General features: G+C 46.2%; 1 protein-coding gene across 3 annotated transcripts in view; it reads left to right on the top strand.

Annotated features, from left to right (window-relative positions):
* The window catches only part of PPP2R2C (protein phosphatase 2 regulatory subunit Bgamma), a 105,446-nt gene that overhangs the window by 60,255 nt on the left and 17,575 nt on the right, over positions 1-27,616 (top strand). For all 3 annotated transcript variants that reach the window (XM_063310288.1, XM_063310289.1, XM_063310290.1), the window contains one exon: positions 24,349-24,514. In XM_063310288.1, the coding sequence (XP_063166358.1) occupies positions 24,349-24,514 (166 nt within the window). The remainder of the gene's footprint in view (positions 1-24,348; positions 24,515-27,616) is intronic.

Genomic DNA, 27,616 nt, shown 5'->3' with positions numbered 1-27,616 from the left:
TAATGCATCCTGGAGTGAGAAGTATGTTTCCATTTTAAAAAATAACTTTTATTGAAAAAAATCCTCCCTGGATCAGATATTCTGTCTCATTATAGGCCAGACTCAAATAATCAATTCTTAGGGATTGAGAAGGTGGTAGTCTTACAGCTCCAGATGCAGGTATTTGGAGCCATTCCAATCAGGATTTTGTCCAGGATATGTTGGTGGCTGAAGCATTCTCTGTCTGCATGTAAGTGGAAATCTGACAACTTTGTAACTGGAACAGAAAGGAGACTTATTTGCAGGAAAGGTGATAGGAAGAGGCCAGGGTTACCAATCTTCCCAGGAGGAGAGTCCAAGAGAATATTTATTTATTTATTATTCAAATTTCTATCACTGCCCATCTCCCCCCACAAAGGGGGACTCTGGGCGGTTTACAATAAAATTGACCATTTAAAACCATCAGTGTATAAATTACCAAATAAAAAACCAAGATAATAAAATAATAAATATAAATATAAAATCCAAGTGGTGAGATTACATTCGGTAGGGAGGACTCTACCACACCAGCCACCCCCAGGAAGACCTATTGCCCTTCCCATCCCAGGCGAGGCGGCAGAACCAGGTCTTCAAACCCTTCCAGAAGGTCGGGAGCGAAGGGGCCCGTCTCACCTCTGTGGGCAGAATGTTCCAAAGGGCAGGCACCACCGCAGAGAAGACTTGCCTCCTGGACCCCGCTAAGTGGATCTCCCTTGCCGATGGGATCCATAACATGCCCTCTCTGCATGACCAGGTAGAAGGAAGGCAAAAGAAGCTACCTTAGATGAGCAGATAAAGAGATGTCCTATGCTAGAAACTAGATGAAGGGAGTGCAACTTTTATTGCTTCTGGACCTGTCAGTTGCTTTTAGCACTGACCTTAGTATCCTGCTAGATCTCTTACTGGGCGTAAGTGTTGGGAGCACTGTTCTGGTCCTTCCCGTTGGGAAACACCCAGAAGGTGGTGCTGGTTGGTTGATCTATGGTGTGCCAGGGGTTCTATATTGTCTCCTACATGCCACCATAATGTCATTCAGAGATTTGGAATAGGGTGCCAATAGTATGTTGATGACAGCCAGTTCCGTTTCTGCTCTATAACTCTAAGGAAGCAATCTGGAGATGTTCCCACTGCCAGAGGCTCAGTTATGCAGGAGAGGGCCTTTTCCTGGGGGGCCCATTGGCAACAGAACACAGGACACAATGAGGCTACTGAGCAGGTCCTTCTCCAACACTTGCTCTGTAGAGGCCACATAATCTTTGGATCGACCCCGGATGGTCAAGACAAGCAGAAAAGACTGGTCAGATGTACTTGCAAATGCTACAATCCCTCAATAACATTCAGAGGTGCTTCTTTTTGTCTTGTAGCTTCTAAAATCTGCCAGGAACTCAGGATAAATTAATTACTTTTGCCAACTATGAGATAATGTTACATATTAAAACATATATATGTTTTACATATATTTAATAAATTAAACTGATACTGAATTTCAGATTAGTTTTAGACATATAGTTTATCCATTGTTATTATTATAACAATCCATAATCTTTGCCAGAATTTCCTTGCAGTGATATCAGTGCTCTCAGTTTTAGGCTGGGAGAATTTTGCCAGGCAGATCCATCCCCTTTATCTACCCTCTATCTTTGTATCAGGAAGCTGTATGAACTCAATGCTACTATATTTTTTTCATAATTCTTACTTGAACTTCAATTTTTTTCCCATTTACTGTGAAATAAAGTGAGAGGCTTAGAATTTCATCACATTGTCTGTACAGCTCAGTGCAATTACATCTATCCCTAGCTGTGCAAACTGTGTGATAGGCTTCAGTCTAAAAGTCCTAAGTTGGATCCTACCACATGCTCTCAGCAGTTGTTTCCTCGTGGTTTGTAGTACAGACGAGAGCATGACCCATAGTCCCATAATTAGGCAGAAAATATTCTTGGATGTTTGACATATCCCTAAAATAAATACCTATATTGTCAATCAGCATGCAGTGATGGAAAAGGAAGAGAGGGCACCCATGCCCCATGTCCTTTGGGATTTTGTTGGCAAACTTGGTCATTAATTATTGATCTCTGAATATTACCACTGTGGTGGAGGTGGGGGTGGGGGATGGAGAATCACTGGAATTCTTTAGGAATTTGTTAAGATAGGTTATTTTATTATTTTATTTTATTCCTTGAATGAAATTATAAACATTTGATAGCTTCCCTCTTCAAATGAAGTTATAGGAGGAATGTGAATTCTGCTCATGCCTTCAGGAAACTGTGTGTTGGATGGGCATCACAGACTGCCCTGGGCAGAAGCAGCCAAAAAGCTGTACTGCATTCCTATGCCTAGAAAAGTCAACTGATAATTAGAAGGTATAAAACAAGAAGATCTCAGAACTGAATTTTCAACATTACAATGGACTAGATGTCAACCTTTGGACTCTGTTGACACAAACCTTGGCAGGCTTGGCCATGAATTACTGAAAACTATTAACGGTGTCGTGGAAATCCTTATGGGAAGGAAGTATACATATGCATTGAGATTTGACCATGAAAGTTCAGTTGACAGCATTTCAGTAAGAATACAAGGGAGGGGAATCTACACAGGTATTTTTTGTGGGGAGTATGCCACAGACCACCAAGCCAGGAAGGAGGAGGCTGGATGCCCCCAGATGGACATAACACTGAATTGGATTTTTACATTGAATGCTTTTGCCAAAAAGCTAAATTCATAGTCATCAATAAAAACACTCCATACTCAACCATCTCAGCAAAGTAGAATGAGATGCCATCCAAGACCTCAAGAAAAATGATATCAACAATATATCAAACAATATGACAAAAGAGGGCTCTTGTCATTATGAATAAGGTGGATTATGTCAAGGAAGCCAAGAAGCACCTTTCCAACACCACATTCTACTGACTTCTATCCTCAGACCCTACAGCAATATATCAGAAAGAACTATGCAATCTGATGAAATAATTTCCTAGGGACATACAAGGCTACATCTACATGGAAACACTCCAGGAGCCCTGAACAGGCATCTTCTATCTACTTCCCAAAATACACGAACCAGGCAACCTGGGTTATCCCATTTTCTCAAGCACTGTAACCATCACAGTGTCCTGTTCAGACTATGCAACCAGGCAGATTAATATCAAAAATACTCTTTATTAAATAACTATTTGCAGTAAAGAAGTCCTTGAAGTACTATGAACTGGAAGCAACAGTTCTCAAACTGGAGCAACACTGGTCTTGAAGCAGGACTGCGAACTGAGCATAAGGCTGGTCTTGGTTAGGAACTCTGGACTAGAGTGAGACATGCAGAATTGGGACTCAGAGCAAGACTGGACTTGACTAGGGTCTCTGGACTAGATTGTGGCTTGAGGTAGGACTGGAACTTGGAGCAAGACTGGAAACATGGAACAAAGCTGGACTCGGCTGGAAGCCCCAGACTAGGCTGGATTCCCTGAACTGGAGATTTGGAGCAAGGCTGGGAACTTGGAGCAAGGCTGGAGTCAGCTGGAAACCCCAGACCAGGCTGAAAACCAGAACTTGAACAAAATAGATGTGAAATTCCAAAACACAGCTGAGCATATGAGGCACGGTTGCACAAGACCGAAGGCAAATGGCTGCGCTGAGGCTTCAAGGTGTGGTGACGCTGCAGGGAAAATCACAGAGTTTCAAGGCTGGATGCAAGTCAAAGGCTGCTGGGCACAGCTGACGTCGATTCCTCGGTGACAGCAGAAGCAGACTTTGATCCTTCCCCAGAGTGGAGCAAAGGCGCTGATTCCTCTTCGGTAACAGACACTGTCTCTCATCCAGGTAAGGACTCTTCTTCTGAAGCTGCAGGCACTATATACCACATCCCCCCACAACATGGACTTCGAGCCATCACCAGTCTCAGAACAGTATGCCTTGCCACCAGACTGTGACTTTCTAGTCACCCATAATCACTTCACCTTTGGCAATAACATTTACCTACAAATCAGTAGCACAGCCATGGGCACATTCAGGGCTCCTCAATATGCCAACATCTTCATGGCTGACATAGAAGAATATGTTCTTAACTCTCACCCTCTTAAGCCCCTCCTTGAAATGGACTGATGACATTTTCACCATCTGGACTCATGTAAATGAAAGTTCATCCAATTCCAACATGACTTCAACAATGTCCACCCCACCATCAACCTCAGCTTCAACCTATCTACAGAACAAGTCCGCTTCCATGATGTCACTGCAAACTACACAATGGACACATAAAAACCACATTATACCACAAACTTACAGAGTTTGCTACATGCTTCCAGTTTGGGTCCAGAACACACTGCCAAATCTAGCATCTGTATCCAGGCTCTATACTACATTCACATTTGTTCTCACCCACTTGACAGAGATGGTCAACTAATGAAATTAAACCAGGCATTCAGAAGACTGAGCTACCTACCAGAGATCAATAGACAAATCAATAGACTCAGATCGATTTCTAGGGAAGACCACAGACCTCAAAAACAGAACTGAACTTCACTGATTGTTACCTACAGTTCACAGCTTAAGCCACTCAGGTACATTATTAATAAACCACAATCCATATTGGACAATGCCAGTGCAGTTTCTCAGGCACTGGGTGGGAGGCCCATACCTGCATACACACAGCCACCCAACCTGACGCAGATTCCCGCAACAAGAAACAACAGGACAATGGTGCCAACATGGGAAGTAACAAACCTAGATGTCTACTATGCCCCAAATCTTCACAAACAGGACCATGACAGGCTCCAACAAATACACACAAGATTAGAGGCATTTCACATGTTCTTCCTCTAATGTGATATATGCCACTAATGCTCCTCTGGATTCTATGAAAGACGAACAGGACAAGCTTTACCCCAAATAATTAATGGCCACAAGTTTGACATCAGGAATCAAAACAAGGGCAAAGTAATATTGGAGCATTTCAGCCTCCCAGAACATGCCATGGCAGACCTCAGAGTGATTGTTTTGGAAAAGTGGGACTTCAACAGCACCAAGTGAGAAAATTTTGAACTCATGCATCAAAAGGTTTCAGGCTATCTCAGAAGGTGTCAACAAACAATGGGTTTTTAACATGCTAAAATTGTTAATTGATAAGATGCTGTGTAACATGTAACCTATATCTGTATAACCAACTTATCTCCCTGCACCTTCCCCCATTCCGCCCCACCTCACCCCAGTTTAAATCCTACATCAGCCTAGTTACTCTAGGCCATTGATAAAGAGACCTCTAGCTTATGCCTTTTAATAAAATTTGTTAGTTGGAAAAGGTATCACCACTCCTGACTTTTTTTTTTGGCCACCAAAGACTAACACAACTCTCTTCTTACAAGAGGAACAAATTGCAAATCTTACATGTGGATAGGAAAAATCAAAGGCATGAATACAGGATGGGGGCCAGTGAATGTGAAAATTACCTTGGTGTCTTCATAAATTAGAAGACAAGCCAGCAATGTGATGCATTTTTCAAAAAGGCAAATACAGTCGTAGACTGCATCTGTAGAAATACAGTATCACCATAGCTGTTCTCTGCTCTGTGTCAGCCAGACTATATCTAGAACATCGCATCCAGATCTGGGCATTGAAATACTGGAGCATATCTAGATAGGAGCAGCCAAGATGATCTGAGACCCGGAAGGAAAACTTAAGAGGAATGGTTGGAGGATGTAATGGGCAGAAGGAATAATCGTGAAGAACAGGAGGAAGAGCCATGACCAAGACAGCGGTCGGATAAAAGAAATCTGAGTCCGGGGCAGATCTGTAATCCAATTAAGCACGTCAGACAAGACCCTCCCTAGTTCTCATGAAGATAAAGAGAAGGAGGGAGAAGCACATTCAGACTTGCAGATTCTGTTACTATAAGCCTTACGATAAAAGTAATATTAGTATGTATAACTTTGGTTTCCTAGTCTGGTCTACCTTGGAGGGCTGACAGACACACTAAGTATTTTTTGCTAGGAGAAAAGCGATTGGGAAGACATGATAGCTGCCTTTAAATACCTGAAGGACTGTCATGTAGCACAGTGTTTCTCAACCTTGGCAGCTTGAAGATGTGTGGATTTCAACTCCCAGAATTCCTCAGACAGCAAGGGGACAAGAAACAAGGGGTATAATTTTGGCTGGACACCAGAAAAACACACCTAATATTCAGTGGTGGAGCATGCTGCCTTGCAAGATGGAGCTTCTGCTGGAGTTGTTTTAGCAGAGACTGAGTGGCTCTGTAGCGGCAGCCTCCTGTACTGGTTGGACTAGATTATCTCCAGGGTATCTGCTAGCCCTTACATGCTGTGGTTCTACGATAAATGAATGTGTTACAGGATAGGTTGTTTTTTTACTATTCTATTATTTGAATGTTATCCTAACAATTACAATAATTAATAATAATAATTATTATTATTATAAATTATAAATTAAATGGAAATGCTAACATGGGTAGGCCTATCAAAATGTTAGCTTGGTACTTAGTAGCTTCCTTCATTTGTAAAAGAAATTAATGAGAGGCAGTTGATATGCTGAATTAAGGAAGAAAGTGATATTTGTAGCTTCCACTGGTGGTGCCAACTACATAGATTTTGCTATTTGAAATGAATTTTATTTTCAGTGAATGAATTTATTAAGTAAGATGTTTGTGTGCCAAGGAGTAGAAAATGAAGAGGGCTGAGGAGCATTCTATTTTCACCAATCCCTTTAAATCTGGGGGATTTGGGCAAAGCGCACCACCTCCCTGAAGCTTCAGTCGTCCCTAAATCAAAGTCAATTTCAACAAGTCAGCCAGAAATAGGCCTTGGTGGCCTCTTGCTTCCAGGGCAGCATCCAATTTGGCCTGGCCAATTCTGCTTGCTGGCTTCTGATCAGGGAAGCTGAGAAGCCCCCAACTTTTCCAACAGGTGTTCCTTGGAAGTTCACAGGGGCATTCAGGCAGAAGGGAGCAGATTATCTTGTGTAACAGGCTTTGTGGAAGAACACAGGCAGCCCCTCTGCCAGATGGATTGTGCTGAAAGTGCCCCAAACCCAATGGGACCTCCAGCCAGCTGGTACCTTCTATGAGTAAAGGTAAGAGTGCAAAGGGGAGAAACTGCCAGATCACTGCTAGGACTCTCCTTCCTTCCTCGCTCCCTCCCTCCCCCCTCCCCCCTCCCTCCCTCCCTTCTCCGTTCAATCATGTCCAATTCTCAGAGACTGCCTGGACAAGTCCCTGCACTTTTCTTGGGAAGGCTTTTCAGAAGGACTTCTTTAGAGACAGTCCATTTTGGCTGTCCACTCTCAAGGCAGGCTCTCCCAGAAGATGCTTTTAGAAGCTCCCCGTTTCTTTGTTTTTCCTCCTCTTGATTTGTTCTCAGCTGGTTTCGTTTAGCACAGGCATTACACGCTGCTAACACTACCTTTGCTGGGTCACTTCACCTGTTCCAGGCCTGATGGTCCCAACCACATTCAGAGGCTACCTATCCAGGTCATTGGATGCCAACAGCAGACTTTTGGAGCCCAGCTTTCAGGTCAAGACTTATCAACCCTTGGATGCTGCAAGAGTGGTGAGAAACCACATTTATAGCATGATCATAATTTCTTTTAAACCAGTGGAACCCTGATGTCTGGCATGTGGCAAGAAAATTTTCTGCCCTTACGGAATGAGTACAGATACAGGTCCATTGAAGTATAATGAGTACAGAGTATAATGAGTACAGATACAGGTCCATTGAAGAAAAGCAAATGGCATGTCAGAGTCCATAGCATGCCAAGCTTCCCATCGGTATCAGTTTACGTTACACCAGAATGTTTTTGATCGCCCACAAAAAGCTGGTGCTGATCATCAACTTAAGCACTTACTCACCCAAGCTTTTTCAGTATGTATTTTTAATTGTTCGATATATTTTTCATTAATCAATAGTGGCTGTCATTGAAAAAATACTTGGAGATCTGTGGCTTAGATATCTGACTGATATGTACTTAAGCAAAATGATGGATAAAGTAATGATCATTTTCTCAACCAAGAGCAGAAAAGAGAAGCATACCTTGAGAGGAGTTAAGCAGAAGAAGGATCTTCCCAGGGAAAACAGAGCTTTCTTTTCTAGAATGAGGCTTTTTTCTGGGTGTGAGCTCAACGTATGGTGGTGGCCTTGGATCAGATCACTCCTGTGCAGGTTCTGTCTGCATGTGGATCCCAGGAAATTCCTTCGGACTCAGAGGAGCTCCTTCCAAGTGGCAGAAGAGACGCCCAGAACATCATTGTAGAACACACCCGATTGACCATGGATATTAAGTCTCATGGCTGTAAGAACTTCAAAACATAATGATTTTTCTGCTCTTATTGCATCTACACATAGCTAGCTGATGGCCCTGTTTAAAGTGACCTGGTCCCTCCTGGGTAGGGAGAAGCCACAGGAGCATCTGCATGGCTTCTATGAAGACGATTTGAGGCATGTGTCAGGTCAAGTTGCATGGATCCACCCTGAACTGGACTCCAGCTGTGCAGGTCTTTTAGAATCGACAGAGGCAAGGCTATCTAGTGTGTTATCTGGGAATAGTTTGAGCCCGTAGGTCCTGAGCAAAAACAGGGTCTCAGGGCTGTAAGTGCAGTCACCTCTGTATTAGATCCATGTCCCTCCTGGTTGGTTAAGGCCTCTTCAGAGACAAAATGTGGTCGGACCCAGGCAGTAGTAAATACATGCGTGAAGAAGGGGGTGGTCTCCCAGCTCTTAAAGAGGCAATGGGTCATCCCCTCTCCTAGATGCAATGGTACATAACAATTTTGGTCCTCTTTCCAATATTCTCTTTTTAGGGAAGGTTGTTGAGAAGGTGGTAAGTTTGCTGTTACAGGCTCTGGAGAAAATGAATTATCTGGACCCTTGTTGGTCAGATCAGGATATAGCACCAAAGCAGCATTGACTGAACATAACAGGTAGTCCTCAAGTTACAATAACTCGTTCAGCGACTGTTCAAAATTACAGTGGCACTGAATGAGGGGGACTTATGACTGGTCCATGAAGTTGTGGCCATCACAGCGTCCCCATGGTCACATGATCGCAACCTGGGAGTTCAGGCACCTGGCTCACACTTATTTTTATTTATTTATTATTCAAATTTTGTTACTGCCCATCTCCCTCAAAAGAGGGACTCTGGGTGGTTTACAATAAAATTAATACAATAACAATAAACATTAAAATCCCATAAAAATAAGAACAAGTTACAAATCAATGTAAAATCCAAGTGGCTCTAAGATTCCAATCCAGTGGGAGGGGCTATAAGGCGGAAGCCACCCCCAAGAATGGCTACCCACCTTCCCGCCCCAAGTGAGACGGCAGAATCAAGTCTTCAGGGCCTTCCTGAAGGTCAGGAGAGAAGGGGCCTGCCTCACCTCTGGGGGCAAGATGTTCCAAAGGGCAGGGGCCACTGCAGAGAAGGCCCGCTTCCTGGGCCCTGCCAGATGAAATTCTCTTACAGACGGGGTCCATAACATGCCGTCTCTGCATGATTGGGTGGGGCGGGTCAATGTTATGGGGATAAGACGGTCTCTCAGGTAACCTGGCCCCATGCCATGTAGGGTTTTAAAGGTGATAACCAACACCTTGAATTGGACCCGGAAGCAAACTGGCACCCAGTGCAGCTCGCCCAACAAAGGTGTTATATGAGCCGACCTAGGGGCACCAAGAATAGCCTGCGTGGCTGCATTTTGGACCAGCTGAAGCTTCCGGATACTCTAGGGTAGCCCCATGTAGAGCGCATTGCAGTAGTCTATATGGGAGATGACCAGGGCTTGGAGGGCTTTTTGCTCCAGGAACGGGCATAACTGGCGCACACCCCTCTGACCTTTCTGGGGCCTTCAAAACTTGTTTTTCCCTCCAAGCACTGGACCAGAGTGTCGGATGAGGCCTTCCTGCAATGGTTTGGGGATTTGGAATACATCTGTGGATTGGTGTCAGTTGTGCTGAATTGCGTTGTGCTTTTGGGGTTTGAGTTTTGTATTTTTAACTCTATGTTGGCCACCCAGAGTTGCTATTTGCCATATAAATTATTTAAAAATGTAAATACAACAAAGCAGCCTTCAGTCTGGCCTGATGGGTGATTTCTGCATTGCCTAATCACCTGATGCTGTATAAAAATGAAGGAATGAAAACCTGCCTTGTAGAGGTAGAATAATGGTCCCAAATGTATCCCGGTCATATTCCTCTGGTGGTTGACAGAGGGTAAGCTGCGAAGAGGTGTCCATGTGACTATTTCACAAATATAATCAAATGCCAGTTTAAGTTCTGCAAAAGAAACATTCATACATTCATATTCACCAAAGTAAAATGTTGCCTACTAAATGTGCCATGTTCACATCTCTTTTACCCACAGAAAACTAAATCAAAATAAGGTCTTCACTGAGCACCAAGGATACTGACTCTTTTCCTTTTATTTGGGACATACATATGAAGAAGCTGTGATGGTTCCAATTCTCAAAGCAGTTCTTAAGTCCTAAATATAAAAATTCTCAGCGTAATCCATTTAGGATATAGAAGAATTCTTTATTAGGAATAAGTAACTTGAAAGGAGTAACATGAAACTTAGGCAAAGCCCTGAATGAGTTTTTGTAATGATTGCCCTAGCCCAAATACTCAGACTCACAAGAGGCTGCTAAATGAAATCTGATTTATTAGAGAACTAAAGACAAGTACAAAGAAAGCTGAGAATGAGCAAAAGCGCGCCAAATACAAACTTAAACCCTTGGTGCAAACGTATCCCGCCTCCCTCGTAACAGCCCCGCCCGGCACAGGTGCTAGCAATCGTCAGAGTTGCTAGCCTGGGAAAGTAACCTTGAGCGCAGTAGATAAGACAAATACATTCCAAAGCAAAGCTAAAAGATAACTGTTCCCATCCTCCCCAGAGAGATGAAACACGCATCCCATTAATGACATGCAAAACGTTACGATGTATCAAAGACATTGAAACGGCGAACATGACATACCGCCCCCCTAAAAATACAGCTAGGGACCCGGCTTAGTGGGATAAGCAGAGTGAAAACGGGCTACCAGGACAGGGGAAGCCACATCTGGTGCAGCAACCCACTCTGGATGAGGGAAATGTTTCCAACGAACTAAATATTGTAAAGTATTGCGAAGGCGTCTAGAATCCAAAATTTCTTTAACTTCAAAGTGTTGCTGACCGTCAATCATGATGGGGGTTGGAGGTGGAGGTTGGCGATGCCAGCGGTCAGAAGGAATAGTCGGTTTGAGCAAACTGCAATGAAAAACAGGGTGTAAGCGTTTGAGGTTATGAGGCAAGTCAAGTTTAAAAGTCACAGGGTTAATCTGAGCGGTAATCGGGAAAGGACCCACAAATTTAGGCGCAAGTTTCTTTGAAGGTTGTGAGGACTTGAGAAACTTAGTGGAAAGGTACACCGAGTCCCCGACTTGGAATGCAGGCTGGGGGGCCCGCTTTCGATCAGCATACAGTTTATAATCCGCTTGTGCATCAGCTAATGCCTGTTGAATCATTGGCCAGGAGTCAGCCAGTTGCGTTGTCCAATCATCTGGAGTGGCTGATCCTGCAGGAGGTTGCGGTAGATCAGGGATAGGTACAAAGTCTTTACCCTGGGCTACCCGAAATGGGGTTTGGCCAGTGCTTTGATGCACTGCATTGTTGTAAGCCACTTCAGCAAACGGTAGGAGGTCTACCCAATTGTCCTGCTGATAATTCACAAAAGCTCGAAGGTATTGCTCCAGAGTAGAATTTAGAGCCTCAGTGGCCCCATCCGTCTGAGGATGCCAAGCCGTGGAGAGGGCTTGCTTCGTGCCTAACAGTTTGAGGAACGTCCTCCAAAATTGCGAGGTAAATTGTGTGCCCCTGTCCGAAATTAAACGGGAGGGACATCCGTGTAGCCTGTACACGTGTACAAGAAACAGGCGAGCCAATTGACGTGCCGACGGAATGGACACGCAAGGGATGAAGTGTGCTTGTTTAGAGAAATAATCTTTGACCACCCAAATGACCGTTTTGCGCTGGCTGGGTGGTAGATCTACAATGAAGTCCATGGAGATTTCCTCCCAAGGGGAAGAAGGGGCGGCCACCGGCTGCAGGAGGCCCTGGGGTTTACCCACCTTGCATTTAGACATTGCGCAAACAGTGCAGGAGGCAATGTAGTCCTTGACATCCTTACGCAATGTGGGCCACCAAAACTGCCTCCGAACCAGGTGCAAGGTTTTTACAAACCCAAAGTGACCTGCGAGCTTGTCATCGTGTGAACGTAGTAACACATCTTTTCTGAGGCTTTCAGGAACATAGAGGCGGTTAGATTTCCAAGCGAAGCCTCTGTCAAAAGTAACACTGTCTTTATTCGCAAGCAACCAAGTATCCGTTTTCAGTTCTTTGAGAAACTTTTGTTGCAACTGGGAGGGAATTGACAAAGTGCTTGGCTGAGCAGCGTCCGTGGTGGGCGGCTGCTGCGCGCGCGTTTGGCTTCGCGTCACAGCCTGCATGCCCAATTGGGGCGCCGTCCATAGGGTGCTAACCACTTCTGGCGCTGCCCCAGCGTCCTGAGGTTGCCTTGACAACGCATCAGCCAAGAAGTTCTTTTTCCCCGGAATAAATTTCAATTGAAAATTGAATCGATTGAAAAATTGAGCCCAACGGACCTGTTTGGGGCTCAGTTTTCGAGGGGCACTAAGCGCCTCCAGGTTTTTATGATCAGTCCATACTTCAAAGGGATGATTTGCCCCCTCTAACAGATGCCGCCAAGCTTCCAACGCGGCTTTTACTGCAAACGCCTCCTTTTCCCAGACATGCCAACGTCTCTCAGTTTCGGAGAATTTGCGGGATAAGTAGGCACAGGGCTTGAGGCATCCTGTCCCGTCTTGTTGCATCAACAATGCCCCAATGGAATAATCGGAGGCATCTGCCTGTACTACAAAAGGCTTTGAGGGATCAGGATGCTGTAAAATGGGCTCTTTGACAAAAGCTGCTTTCAGCCGCTCAAACGCCGTTTGACAAGCAGGCGTCCAGCGCAACAGCGCCCCGGGATTCTTGACTCTCCGAGTATCTCCCACCCCTTTTGTTCGAAGCAGTTCAGTTAGTGGCAAGGCAATCTCGGCGAACCCCCTTATGAATAATCTGTAGTAGTTGCTGAACCCCAGGAAACTTTGCAGTTGCCTGCGGGTGCGGGGACTCTCCCAGTCCACGATAGCCTGCACCTTGGCAGGGTCCATTTCTATGCCTTTATCTGAAATTCTATACCCCAAGTAGTCAATTCGGGTCTGATGAAAGGCACATTTAGACAGTTTGGCATACAATTCAGCTGATCTGAGTTTACACAATACTTTCCTTACCAGAGCCACGTGCTCTTCCATGGTTTCCGTATAAATCAATACATCATCCAAATACACCAGTACCCCTTTAAACAGATGTTCATGCAGTACCTCATTGATTAATTGCATAAATACCCCAGGGGCCCCAGCCAAACCGAAGGGTAACACCTTATACTGGAAAGCTCCCAACGGGCAATTGAATGCAGTTTTCCACTCATCCCCCTCCTTGATTCGTACACGATAGTAGGCTTCTCTTAAATCAAGCTTAGAGAAGATCTTTCCCTTGGCCAGATGTGACAACATGTCCTTGATCAATGGCAAGGGATATTTGTTGGAAATTGAGACGGCGTTTAATCCGCGGAAATCAGTACAAAGTCTCAATGTCCCATCCTTTTTTGGGCGAAAAAGCACCGGCCCCCCCACCGGTGAATTCGCCGGCTCAATGAATCCGCGCGCCAGATTTTTGTCCACAAAGTCTCTCAACAGAGTCAGTTCCTTTTGTGTCATGGAATAAATCTTTGGCTTGGGCAATTGGGTGTTGGGCAGCAGTTCTATGGCACAGTCCGTCTTTCGATGGGGGGGCAACTGGTCGGCTTCCTTTTCACCGAATACATCAGCAAACATCCTGTACTCGGCCGGCAAGCCTTCCAGAAGAGGGACCGGGTAAGGCGGAGTCGCAGCTGCCGCCACCCCCACCATCTCCTCTGGGCCACCCTTCCCCTCGGCCGCTTGATAGAACCCATCCCTAAACGTGATAGTTCGGTAAACCCAATTTATTTGGGGGTTTTGCTGCACCAACCAGGGTACCCCCAACACCACCAAGGGCCCCCCCACAGGAGCCACGACAAAAGACAACCCTTCCTGGTGGCTGCCCAGTTGCAAGGCTACGCGCCCTGTAAAATGGGTGACCGGTTTACCCCCTGCCATGGACCCATCCAGTTGAGTAAAAGCGATGGGTCGTTGTAAAGGGAAAATGGGCAGCTCCAAAGCTGCTACCACGTCGGGGTGCATAAGACACCGGGAACACCCCGAATCAATCATGGCCCATACTTCTACAGTCTTGGATTGGGAGCCCAATTTCAATTTCACCGTGAGAATGCGGTAACTGCCACTCACCGACGGAGGCTCGCGCCCTTCCTCTACCACCTGCCCAGCGGCGCCCTTTAGAGCAGGTGGCTGGCGTTTCCCGCCGGCTGCATGATTTCGGTCTCCCCTTCAATGTCGTAGAACATCACATCGCCTCCCTCGGCTTCAGCCACCGCGGCTTTCTGCTTTTTCGGCAATGCAGGGGACTTCGCCGACGGTTTGCCGGGCCGTTCCTCCCCCTTTGCCTTCGGGCATGCTGCCACTCGATGCCCCTCCTTACCACATCTCAAACACAAGCCTTTTGCGTACCGCTTCTCCCGCTCCTCGTCCCAGGGTCGTTGTCCCGGTTTCCCCCCGGTGCTCACTGGGCGGCTGGGTTTCACCTCCCGCCCCGACTTGGCGGTCTTCCGCTGGGCAAAGATCTCCTGGGCATGTTCAGCCCTCCCCGCCAGCAGGATCCATTCGTACAGCGTATATGGATCGTCTCTCCCCAGGGACCAGCGCAGCACCTCTGTATTCAAGCCATCCTTGAAGAGCTCGATAATGGTTGCTTGGGACCAGTCATCCACCTTCCCAGCTAGCGCTTTAAACTCCAAAGCATAATCTGCGACCGATCTGAACCCCTGCTTGAGTTCCTTCAGAGCTCGCTTTGCTCTCTCTTTTGCTAAGGGGTCCTCGAAGTGTTGTTTCAACGCCCAGAGGAACTCATCGAAACTTTCCAGTTCAGGCGCTTCCGACTGGCACATCTGGACATACCAGTCTGCCGCCCTCCCCTTCAGTTTGGTGGCAATGGTGATGATTCTCGCCTTCTCCGATTGGAAAAACGCCCCCCATTCTTCCATGTAAGTTTTCGCATTCGTCAGGAAGAACGAGAGTTTGGTCAGGTCCCCATCAAACTTGACAGGGAAGTCTCGCATGCCGCCTCCCGCCGGGCTGCGCCCCACCCCTGGTGCTGCTGCGGCTGGTGCTTCCCTGGCTCGGGGCAGCACGGGGCCCCGGGGCGATCGCCCTGGCGATGCTGCGATTTCCATCTGGACCGACTGGTCCCCTTCGCGCCTCCGCACCACCCGTCGCCGTTCCGGGGACTGCCCCTGGGAAGAAGGGGTTGAATGCCTCGGGCTTGATTCTTCCCGGACCTCTCGCAACGAGGTCACATCCAAGCTCAGCTTTTTCAGTATAGCCTCCAACGAATCCATTTTGGACTCCAGTACTCGGATCCGATCCGGAGTGGGTGAGCCCTCCGTTGGCTGCACCTGCACCACGTTGGGGGATAATGGGTATCTCTGCCTCCAGGATGGGCCCCCCGCTACGGTGGCACCTCCTTGGGTCTCATCCCAGGTGAGCAGCTCGCCCGGAGAATTCACGGTGGTCTCCGGGGCCGTTTTCAGCCCCCCGGCTTCACTCTCCGACGCGGAGCTCGCCTCTTCCCGGATGGCTGACAGCTCCCCACCTTGGGACGGTCGGCCGGACTGCCTCACGGTCGAGTCCGGTTCCCCTTCTTCCATCATCATGATGTCGGGTTCGGTCATCGCGGGCTCTCTCCCTCACAGGGTTAGACACTTGTCTTTCCTGGACAGGGGCCAGCGGGGTTAGGATCTTAGATTCTCAGCTTTATGTAATGATTGCCCTAGCCCAAATACTCAGACTCACAAGAGGCTGCTAAATGAAATCTGATTTATTAGAGAACTAAAGACAAGTACAAAGAAAGCTGAGAATGAGCAAAAGCGCGCCAAATACAAACTTAAACCCTTGGTGCAAACGTATCCCGCCTCCCTCGTAACAGCCCCGCCCGGCACAGGTGCTAGCAATCGTCAGAGTTGCTAGCCTGGGAAAGTAACCTTGAGCGCAGTAGATAAGACAAATACATTCCAAAGCAAAGCTAAAAGATAACTGTTCCCATCCTCCCCAGAGAGATGAAACACGCATCCCATTAATGACATGCAAAACGTTACGATGTATCAAAGACATTGAAACGGCGAACATGACAGTTTTTCCCACTCAGACCTTTGAATAAAACTCTTTCCCCCTCCATGCCAGCCCCCCCTTCTGAATCTCTTATCAGGCAGCACTTTTCCTTTCAGCTTCACAAACCCCACCAGTCCATCTGCTAGAAGTGCTGGAAGGACTTCTGGCAGGAACCGACAGGACAACCTTGATGCTGAGTCCTTCTGTAAACATTCTCCAACTGTCTTGCTGGGACGTTGCCCCTCCTCCTTCGTCCAGGCAGAATTCACTGGTGCTGACATGCATCTGGCTTGTAACTCTCGGCTGCACCCTTATACACAACCCCACGGCAGGGCTTTGCAGTTGGGCGAACCCTGAAAAAAGCTCTTTGACTGTCAGTCTCCATCACTTTCTGAGCCATAGCCTGATACCCTTCCTATGATTTTGATATTCCAGTCTTAAGATGGAGATAACCTCCCGTCCCTCTTTTTATCTCTGCTATGTAGAAGCTGAAGTTGGAAGGGACCAGTAAAGATGTCAAGTCCAACCTCCTGGTCAGTGAAGAAATCTAAATTAAAGCATCCCAGACAGAAGCTGACCAGCCTGCATGTTAAAATCAATAAAGGGCAGTTTATCACGTCTGGGATCCACAGCTGAACTGCTCTTTTCCTGGTGGAAGGTCTTTCCAAGATTCATGTGGGATCTTCTGTACTTGCAATTGTGTATCTTCAGTCTACCTCAGGAAAGGCCGGAGATGGATAGGTGTCTGTGGAGAATCCTGTAGGAATGGGTTCTGCCTGGACTAAAGAATCTCTGAATTCCCTTCCAACCCTTACGCTTTATAGTTAAGTTATTCTATCCTGAAGTTTATTTAATGCTTGGAATATAAGAGAGGGGAAACCATGTTAAAACCTAGTAAATTTGAGAATACCATCCCGGGTCTCTTCCTGAATGAGAAATAGGTTCTATTGTAGCAATCCAAAATCCTTATAGAAACAAGTTATATACTTATAAATAATCTTATCACCCAGTATATATAACCCAGTTGATGATGTTTGTATGAAAGTTAATTGTTAATAAATTCAGCAGTATCTGAGCAGTATCTGAGGGACCAGAAGAAATAGTTTCCAGTTTGATATAATGGCTATTTTGAAGTTACTGACTTCTGCAGCTTTGCAAGGGGAAAGGAGAAGTACAGAACTGGGACTCTAGCCCTAACCCTAAAGTCCAGGAGACAGACTCAGAGCCCTGCCCGACCTGAAGCACTGTGGGAAGTCAGTTTCAGGGAGTGATACCACACTGCTAGATCCCACCCCATCCTTCTCCATAGAGGAGGACACAGGTAGATATTATTCCATGTGTCCATTGACCTGAAGAGAAGCACCCCCTGAAGGCAAAGGGGAGAGCTATCACTCTGTCTTCCACCCTTGGTGGAGCAGGTGTCCAGTGCAGGCTTTCCCCATCACAGAAGACTGACGCTGAGTGAATAGTGCGGCCCACGCTGTGGTAGGAGGGAGCTGTCAGGGTCCAACACCTTCATTGCGGTCCTGCTTTCCCAGCAGAAGAGGGAAAGATAAGGCCTTGCATTTTTTCAATGTGAAGGATGAGGTATAGATGAAATATAATAATGTGTTTAGCAGCATTAGGGTGAGGTGTGGTGCCATGGAGGGAGTGTCTGGTATGAGTCCTTGCAGGCTGGGCTGGAGGTTTCCCATCCTTGATCAGGTGCAGGATAATGAAAATAAAAGAGGTTTTATCTGTTCAACTCAGATAAGTGAAGGAATTCCCTGTGCAAACTCTTTAAGGTGTGAAGACATGAACCAATGATCTACATCAGGTTCTACACACCTACAAATATCTCAGTGGATTTGTTTGTGCAGTAGATACAAGAGGCCCAGAGGATTTTCTGCATTTATAGGATGACTTTGGGTGAATGAATTATTGTTATAGATTACTATAATATATAAAAAAAAGGTAAAGCTTCCCGTTTAGTCGTGTCTGACACTATGGGGCAGTACTCATCTCCGTTTTGTGGCCAAAGAGCCAGCATTGTCTGAAGACACTTCTGTGGTCATGTGGCCAGCATGACAGTCATGGAACGCTGTTACCTTCCCACTGAAGCGGTACCTAATTATTGACTCGCTTTTGCATGCCTTCGAATTGCTAGCTTGGCAAGAGCTGGAGCAAGTGCGGGAGTTCACTCTGTCACATGGTGCTCGGGTCTCGAACCACCAAACTTGCAACTTTCTGGTCGACAAGCCTGGCATCTTAACCACTGAGCCACCACACCCCTCTATAATATACTATATAATATACTATAATATACTGATTATTAAATAATAATTTCTATTAAAATTATCCTTCAGCAAAGGATCGTTACCTTGTCATGGTGCTGGAGCTTGAGCACCTCAATGATGCCATGAGCTAAACTGTGAAGGGCCACCCAAGATGGGAAGGTCATGACAGAGAGGTCAGACTAAATGCGATCCCTGGGGAAGGTAATGGCAACCCACCCCAGTATTCTTGCCGTGAAAACTCAATGGATCAGTACAATCAGAGATATGTCGGTATACCATCGGAAGATGAGACCCCCAGGTCGGAAGATGGTCAAAATGCTACTGGGGAGGAACAGAGCATGAGTTCAACTAGCCCCAGACATGATGACGCAGCTAGCTCAAAGCCGAAAGGACGGCTAGCGGCCGACGGTGCTGGTGGCGAACGGCGAATCCGATGTTCTAAGGATCAACACACCACTGGAACCTGGAATGTAAGATCTATGAGCCAGGGCAAATTGGATGTGGTTATTGGTGAGATGTCAAGATTAAAGATAGACATTTTGGGCGTCAGTGAACTGAAATGGACTGGAATGGGCCACTTCACATCAAATGACCACCAGATCTACTACTGTGGACAAGAGGACCACAGAAGAAATGGAGTAGCCTTCATAATTAATAGTCAAGTGGCTAAAGCAGTGCTTGGATACAATCCCAAAAATGATAGAATGATCTCAATTCGAATTCAGGGCAAGCCATCGAACATCACAGTGATCCAAATATACGCCCCAACCACAGATGCTGAAGAAGCTGAAGTAGAGCAGTTCTATGAGGATCTGCAGCACCTACTGGACAACACGCCTAAAAGAGACGTTATTTTCATCACAGGAGACTGGAACACTAAGGTGGGCAGTCAAATGACACCTGGAATTACAGGTAAGCATGGCCTGGGAGAACAAAACGAAGCAGGACACAGGCTGATAGAATTTTGCCAAGACAACTCACTCTGCATAACAAACACTCTCTTCCAACAACCTAAGAGATGGCTTTATACATGGACTTCACCAGATGGACAACACCGAAATCAGAGTGACTACATCCTTTGCAGCCAAAGGTGGTGGACATCTATACAGTCGGTAAAAACAAGACCTGGAGCTGACTGTAGTTCCAATCACGAACTTCTTCTTGCACAATTTAGGATCAGACTAAAGAGATTAGGGAAGACCCACAGATCAGCTAGATATGAGCTCACTAATATTCCTAAGGAATATGCAGTGGAGGTGAAGAATAGATTTAAGGGACTGGACTTAGTAGATAGGGTCCCAGAAGAACGATGGACAGAAGTCAGCAACATTGTTCAGGAGGTGGCAACAAAATACATCCCAAAGAAAGAGAAAACCAAGAAGGCAAAATGGCTGTCTGCTGAGACACTAGAAGTAGCCCAAGAAAGAAGGAAAGCAAAAGGCAACAGTGATAGGAGGAGATATGCCCAATTAAATGCAAAATTCCAGAGGTTAGCCAGAAGAGATAAGGAATTATTTTTAAACAAGCAATGCGTGGAAGTGGAAGAAGACAATAGAATAGGAAGGACAAGAGACCTCTTCCAGAAAATTGGAGGTAAATTCCAGGCAAAAATGGTGATCAAAAACAAAGATGGCAAGGACCTAACAGAAGAAGAAGAGATCAAGAAAAGGTGGCAAGAATATACAGAAGACCTGTATAGGAAGGATAACACTATCGGGAATAGCTTTGGCAGTGTGGTCAGTGAGCCAGACATCCTGAAGAGTGAGGTTGAGTGGGCCTTAAGAAGCATTGCTAATAACAAGGCAGCAGGAGACGACGGCATCCCAGCTGAACTGTTCAACATCTTTCAAAATGATGCTGTCAAGGTAATGCATGCTATATGCCAGCAAATTTGGAAAACACAAGAATGGCCATCAGATTGGAAAAAATCAACTTATATCCCCATACCAAACAAGGGAAACACTAAAGAATGTTCAAACTATCGAACAGTGGCACTCATTTCACATGCCAGTAAGGTAATGCTCAAGATCCTGCAAGGTAGACTTCAGCAATTCATGGAGCGAGAATTGCCAGATGTACAAGCTGGGTTTAGAAAAGGCAGAGGAACTAGGGACCAAATTGCCAATATCCGATGGATAATGGAAAAAGCCAGGGAGTTTCAGAAAAACATCTATTTCTGTTTTATTGTGGCGCTGCGGGTTAAACCGCTGAGCTGTCGATCGGAAGGTCGGCGGTTCGAAACCGCGCGGCGGGGTGAGCTCCCGTTGTTAATCCCAGCTCCTGCTCACCTAGCAGTTCGAAAACATGCAAATGTGAGTAGATCAATAGGTACCGCTTCGGCGGGAAGGTAACGGCGTTCCGAGTCGTCATGCTGGCCACATGACCCGGAAGTGTCTATGACAACGCCGGCTCCAAGGCTTAGAAACGGAGATGAGCACCGCCCCCTAGAGTCGGATTCGACTGGACTTTACGTCAAGGGAAACCTTTACCTTTACCTTTAAAGCCTTTGACTGTGTGGACCATAACAAATTGTGGCAAGTTCTTAGTGGTATGGGGATACCAAGTCATCTTGTCTGCCTCCTGAAGAATCTGTATAACGACCAACTAGCAACAGTAAAAACAGACCACGGAACAACAGACTGGTTTAAGATTGGGAAAGGAGTACGGCAGGGCTGTATACTCTCACCCTACCTATTCAAGCTGTACGCAGAACACATCATGCGACATGCTGGGCTTGAGGAATCCAACGCTGGAGTTAAAATTGCTGGAAGAAACATTAACAATCTCAGATATGCAGATGATACCACTCTGATGGCTGAAAGCGAAGAGGAACTGAGGAGCCTTATGATGAAGGTGAAAGAAGAAAGTGCAAAAGCTGGCTTGCAGCTAAATCTCAAAAAAACCAAGATTATGGCAACCAGCTTGATTGATAACTGGCAAATAGAGGGAGAAAATGTAGAAGCAGTGAAAGACTCTGTATTTCTAGGTGCGAAGATTACTGCAGATGCTGACTGCGGTCAGGAAATCAGAAGACGCTTAATCCTTGGGAGAAGAGCAGTGACAAAGCTCGATAAAATAGTTAAGAGCAGAGACATCACACTGACAACAAAGGTCCGCATAGTTAAAGCAATGGTGTTCCCCGTAGTAACATATGGCTGCGAGAGCTGGACCATAAGGAAGGCGGAGAGAAGGAAGATCGATGCTTTTGAACTGTGGTGTTGGAGGAAAATCCTGAGAGTGCCCTGGACTGCAAGAAGATCCAACCAGTCCATCCTCCAGGAAATAAGGCCAGACTGCTCACTTGAGGGAATGATACTAAAGGCAAAACTGAAATACTTTGGCCACATAATGAGAAGACAGGACACCCTGGAGAAGATGCTGATGCTAGGGAGAGTGGAGGGCAAAAGGAAGAGGGGCCGACCAAGGGCAAGATGGACAGATGATATTCTAGAGGTGACGGACCCATCCCTGGGGGAGCTGGGGGTGTTGATGCTCTGGCGTGGGCTGGTCCATGAAGTCACGAAGAGTTGGAAGCGACTAAATGAATAAACAGCAAAATTAAAATTATCTCCCCCTCAACTCCTATTATGATACCTTATCATGGCAGGTGTAGTGTTCCTGGGAGGGATGAGTGAAGAACGTCAAGAGTGTATGCCAGGAGTAAAGAATTCCAGCAGGGTCATTTAAACTGTGAAGGCCATCGCAGCTGCTCAGCTAAAGCAAGCAGGCAACTTTATCAGGCAGCAGCAATATGGGAAGATGTTGGAGGTGGATGATCCCTTTAGTGACAATGGCAAAGGCATAAATTCATACTGCACAGGAGAACCACTCATATCTTTTGCCAATAAAATCACATGGAGAGATAATATAAAGGGATTGACAATATAGTGCCAATGACAGGTCCCTCAAGTTGGATGGCACTCAACGTGCTGCTGAAGAAGAGCTGAATATTGGAGTTCTGAGGGTGTTAATGATGCAGCTCAATCACCAGATGGGGTACACAGAAATCAAATTATTCTTGGTACAAAGAGGTGCAAGAGCTCAACGTCCCTGGGCTCTAGCCTCCCTCTACTCCAGGGCATGTGGGAACAGCCAGCTCTACAAGGCTAGGCGGGTAGCAGCCTACCAGATCTCAGTGGGAGGGTGTTCCATAGGGCAGGGCCACTACAGAGAAAGCATGCTTTCAGGTCCCACTTGAAGACAACATTTAAAGGAAGGGACCTGGAGTGTGCCACCCTATCTGGCCTGGTGGGACGAGCAGATTCCCTTGAGGAGAGGCAGTCCTGCAGACTTCCTGGCCCCATTTAAAGGTAATAGAGAACCAGCATCTTGAATTACACCTAGAAAGAAACTGGGAGCCAGTGCAGCTTGCCCAGCAGTGATGTAACACAGGCAAGCTGCAGGGCACCCAGTACTCCCCAGGCAGTTGCACTCTGGACCAGGTGGCCTCAAGGGCAGCCCCAGGAGGGAAAACAACTTTTATCTTTCTCCCCAACCTCCTTTTCTTTTCAAGATCGTCTCCCACATTTTGGTGCTGACAGGGGAGAAAGAATTTCAGAAGAACTGGGAATTGGTAAAAAAAAATTATATCCCCCTTTTGGGAGGAGAAAATTTCTGAGTGGAATTCCGTTTGCGAGTCAGTAGATTCAATGTATGCTGGTTTTTATTTCAACGTGTATTTTATCTTGTTCGACTCTGTACAAGCACAGGGAGAGTGATGCTTTCTTGAAAGCCTAAATTTGCAGACTAATGTGAGAATACACCAGGAATTTCATTCAAAATAAAAACGTCCAAGATCAGGCTGCTCCTGTGTGTGCTTATCAGCAACAACCAGGTATAAAATGGAGAGATCTCAGCCATGCATGTCAGCTTGGGAGATGGCCTGCAGTCACAGTCATAAGTAGAGAGCACCATCTGTCCCCCCCTCCCCCCCATTACTTATTCTTCGCCTCAACAGGTGAGTGTTTCCCCCTAATATTCTTTCTTTACTGGATAAATCTCACTCCCATGCAGACCGTATCATGCTTTCTCTAGAGGATCAGGGTCTTAAAAAATTAAGTGGCACTTTTATTTTTAATATATTTGCTTTTGTACTGAACTGATCTAGAAATAAAAGCATGGTATATACATTTGAAAATATAAATTTCCTATTTGTGTACATTTTAATTTTACTTTCACGTGAACAGGTTTCGTTCCTGTTGCAACTTCCTATTTTAGAAGCAATTCCTGAGCATGGTCATGTATTTTTCAGGTGCCAGTAACCCCTTTCTGTCCCTCACTGAGCAGTTTGCTTTGGATATATATATTCTAAACTCCTAAAGGTTTCCCTGCAGCAGCCAGCTGTGCTAACCAGGAGCAGCCCTTTTAACGCTAGCAGAAAACGTCCTTCAGTGTGACGTTTCTGCGACGTTTCTGCAGCTCGGCCAGTCAGCGTCTGTGAGGGGGGGCCACCTCCCCTGAGCCCCGGGGTTCCCAAAAGATGCGCAGGGTTGGGGCAGCCCTGAAAGCTTCCCTGGGGTGTGCAGACCTGCCCAAAGCAAGCTGGGCCTCCGCTTGAGGCCTGGAGGGGGGGGCGGCGGCATCAAGGAGCTGTTCTCCTTCACATGAAGCCTTTGCTGCCTGTCTGGGCACCCGGTCCAGCTGCTTTTTCCCAGCCCAGCCGGGAGGCAGAGATAAGCCCTGATGTCGTGTTTTGTTATTTACAGAGCAAAAATGCGCCTTACTGCCAAGGCGAGTACAATGTTTACAGCACCTTCCAGAGCCATGAACCCGAATTTGACTATTTGAAGAGTTTGGAAATAGAAGAAAAAATAAACAAGATAAAATGGTTGCCACAGCAGAATGCAGCCCACTCTCTTCTGTCAACAAATGGTAAAACTCTAGGATTAATACTGCTAATACTCTGGCAGGTAGATCTTTGCTGACATTATTGGATGCTCTACCTGCATTCTGAATGCACGCTTTCTTCTGTCTTTTCCAATGTACATATGCACAAAACAGGGTGGATTAGGCGGGTTATGATTATTTATCTCTGTTGACATTTACACTAGTGTGCAAGACCTCTGGTCTGGTTCAGGGTAAGAGTTGGTCCCCGATTAGGATTTCAGGCTCAGACAATCTTGAATTCCCACCAGCTTTCCCAAGACGTCAGCGTGCCCTGTGGCCAGGAAGAGCAGCAGTGATACAAGCACCCCGGCAGGACAGGGCTTCCCCGGCACCGTCATTCAAAATTCTCAGCTTGCAGCCCTTTGTTTTCCAAAAGTCCTTTGGATTCTTGAGGAAGATTTCTCCCCTCCCTGTTCCCATGAATTCTATGGGTCATCTCCCCTACCCCGCCCCAGCAATTTAAATGGAAGGAAGGAAGGAAGGAAGGAAGGAAGGAAGGAAGGAAGGAAGGAAGGAAGGAAGGAGGCAGGCAGGCAGGCAGGCAGGCAGGCAGGCAGGCAGGCATTCTGGGGTTCCTAAAGAGGAAGTCCTAAGTGGAAAGGGAGTTGCCCTGCCTGCCCACCTCAGCCCAGCTGATGGCTGCTCCTGTTTCTTGCCCAGAGGGGACACACAATGGGAGCTTGTTACAGACTCTTAGCTTGTATCGGGAAGGACAGCCATGGGCACCAAGGGCATGAGCCCCCCATCCACACTCAGGTACAATTTTTGGCAACTACCTGAGTAGAAATCAAATAAACCCAGCCCTCCTGAAATCAGGCAACACCCACAAAGCCAGAAAATCCCAAGCCTGCCAGCTCCCATGATGTATTTGCTGCCTAAATTATGCCAAGAAAGGAAGTGTCCCCTCTGGCCAGAGAAAGCTTGTCTGGGCCTCCTTCAGCACAAGTGAAAGCTTGTTCCAGAAAACATCCCCTCTTGTATCACTGGCATCTGGGAGAGGCAGCCGATGATGGCTCCCTCATCAACATCCAGACAAGACTTCTGCTGGGAGGCAAAAGGCAGTGAAAGCTCCATCTCTCTGACGTTGTCCCCAGTGCCTGCGGCCCCACTGGTAGGAGATCAGTGTAGCTCCTGGGGCCTGCAGGCAAGAGGGTAGGGAAGAGCTACATGTGGGCAAGGCTAATGCTTCACCGCCCATTTCAGAGGAGGAGAGATCTTATCTTAGGATGGAAGACATGTGCATTGCCAATAGGTTCTCCATAGAGGCAACAAGTTGGCAAAGTGATTTCTGAACCCAGCAGAGTATTTTCCAATGCAGCTCTTCTGCTGGAGGTCAGCCTCCAGTGCCTGTTCTCCATTGCCCCTCTTGGGAAGCCTGGAACCATTCAAGTACCTCTTTCTGAAACTTACATCGGTGTTAGCTGGCCACCCATGATCAGAATTTCTATTGATTTATTTTTTTACAAGGACTTTTGTGCCACTTCAGTGGGGTGAATCTAAGCAGATTACAAAATATTAAATAACTCAAATATCAATTAAACCACAATGAAACTTTCAACAAATTGTAAATTATGAAGTACAGTAAGCACTGAAGTGCACTCCAAGGTTCTTCCTTACTTCATCCTGTCTCCAGATGTCTACTTAACAGCAAGGTTTTCAACAACTTTCTGAATGTGAAAAATAAGAATTCTGTTAAAAATAACTGGTTCCACCAGAAGGATCTTCTAGCAGACAATGCTTGCCTCCAAGTCCTCTCCTGCTGTCTTTGCTGGGAGTACAGACACTTAGCAAGTACTCTCTACCAGCACACTCAGTGGAGGCAGATTCTACTAGGAGCAAAAGGCCTTATACTATAGATACCCAGATCCCTTATAGTTATTACCAGCACCTTGAATTGCACCCAGAAACAAACTGGCAGCCAATGCCATTCCTCTAATACAGATATTATGTGGGATATCAGACCACTCCCATAAGTCTATGGCCATGGATTCACAGACCATGCATCAGCTGTGGTCTCCACGTGTCTTCAAGGTCAGTCCTATTTAGAGTAAGTTATAGTAATCTGGCTGTGAGGGGACAAGGTCATAAGGGATTGTCACCAGTGCCTCCTGCTCCAGGAATGACTATAACTGGTCCACCCATGAAAACTGGGCAGAGGTCTTCCTAGCAACAGTTACCACTTGCTAATATGGCAAGAGTCATGACTCCAGAAGGACCTCAGATTACAGATAAGCTCCTTCTTGGACAGCACAACAACCAGAACTAAAGTTGAAACTGTCCGGAATCAGTTGGCTTCTAAATCATCAGTCATACCATCATGTTTGGATTGGATCTCAACCTTTTCCTCCCATCCAGATTTTTACATCTTCAGGCACCAGGACAAGACTTCCACCATATCTCTGTTGATCTTAGGGTAGATGTATATGCTTATCATCAGCATATGAGGGTATATGGGGGTACCATCCCCCATATTGAAGTGCCCGAGGGCTCAATTTCCCCTTCCCCCATTCACTAAATGAAATTGCCCACTTAGGTTGGAGTGGAACCTGGACCGTGGAAGAGAGTAAGAGAGGAATAAAAATCAACATGATCTTGATAAGTTAGAGAAATGGGCCAAATCCAACCATGACAAACACAAAGTTATACATGTTGGAAACAGAGATCAAGTACATAAATAGAGAATGATGGATACCTGGCCTGGTAACAATATGAAAAAAAGAATCTTAACATAGTTATTAAATGCAAACTGAATATGATCCAGAAGTGTTCAGTGGAATTTTAGAATTCTAGAAAAAGGGAATTTTAGGTTGCATCACATAAGGATGGCTTCAAATTACAGGAAGTAGAAGTTCCAGGGTATATGTAATAGGAGCAGTTCTTCGCTAAGCATTGTGAGCCCTCAGTTATTGTGTCCAGTTCTGGGCACCACATTTTAAAAGACTTGAGACAAATGACAAGTGAGAATGATGATGGACGAGACACCAAATCCTATGAAGAAAGACTGGAGAAATTGGGAAACTTTAGCCTTGGGAAGAGTAGGCTAAAGTATGGATGTGACAGACTTCATCAAGTACCTGAAACATGTTG

This window comes from Candoia aspera, chromosome 8, assembly GCF_035149785.1.
Source record: "Candoia aspera isolate rCanAsp1 chromosome 8, rCanAsp1.hap2, whole genome shotgun sequence".
Taxonomy (NCBI): Eukaryota; Metazoa; Chordata; class Lepidosauria; order Squamata; family Boidae; genus Candoia; species Candoia aspera.
Note: the sequence above shows the minus strand (reverse complement) of the source record. Positions and strands in the feature narration are given on the sequence as shown.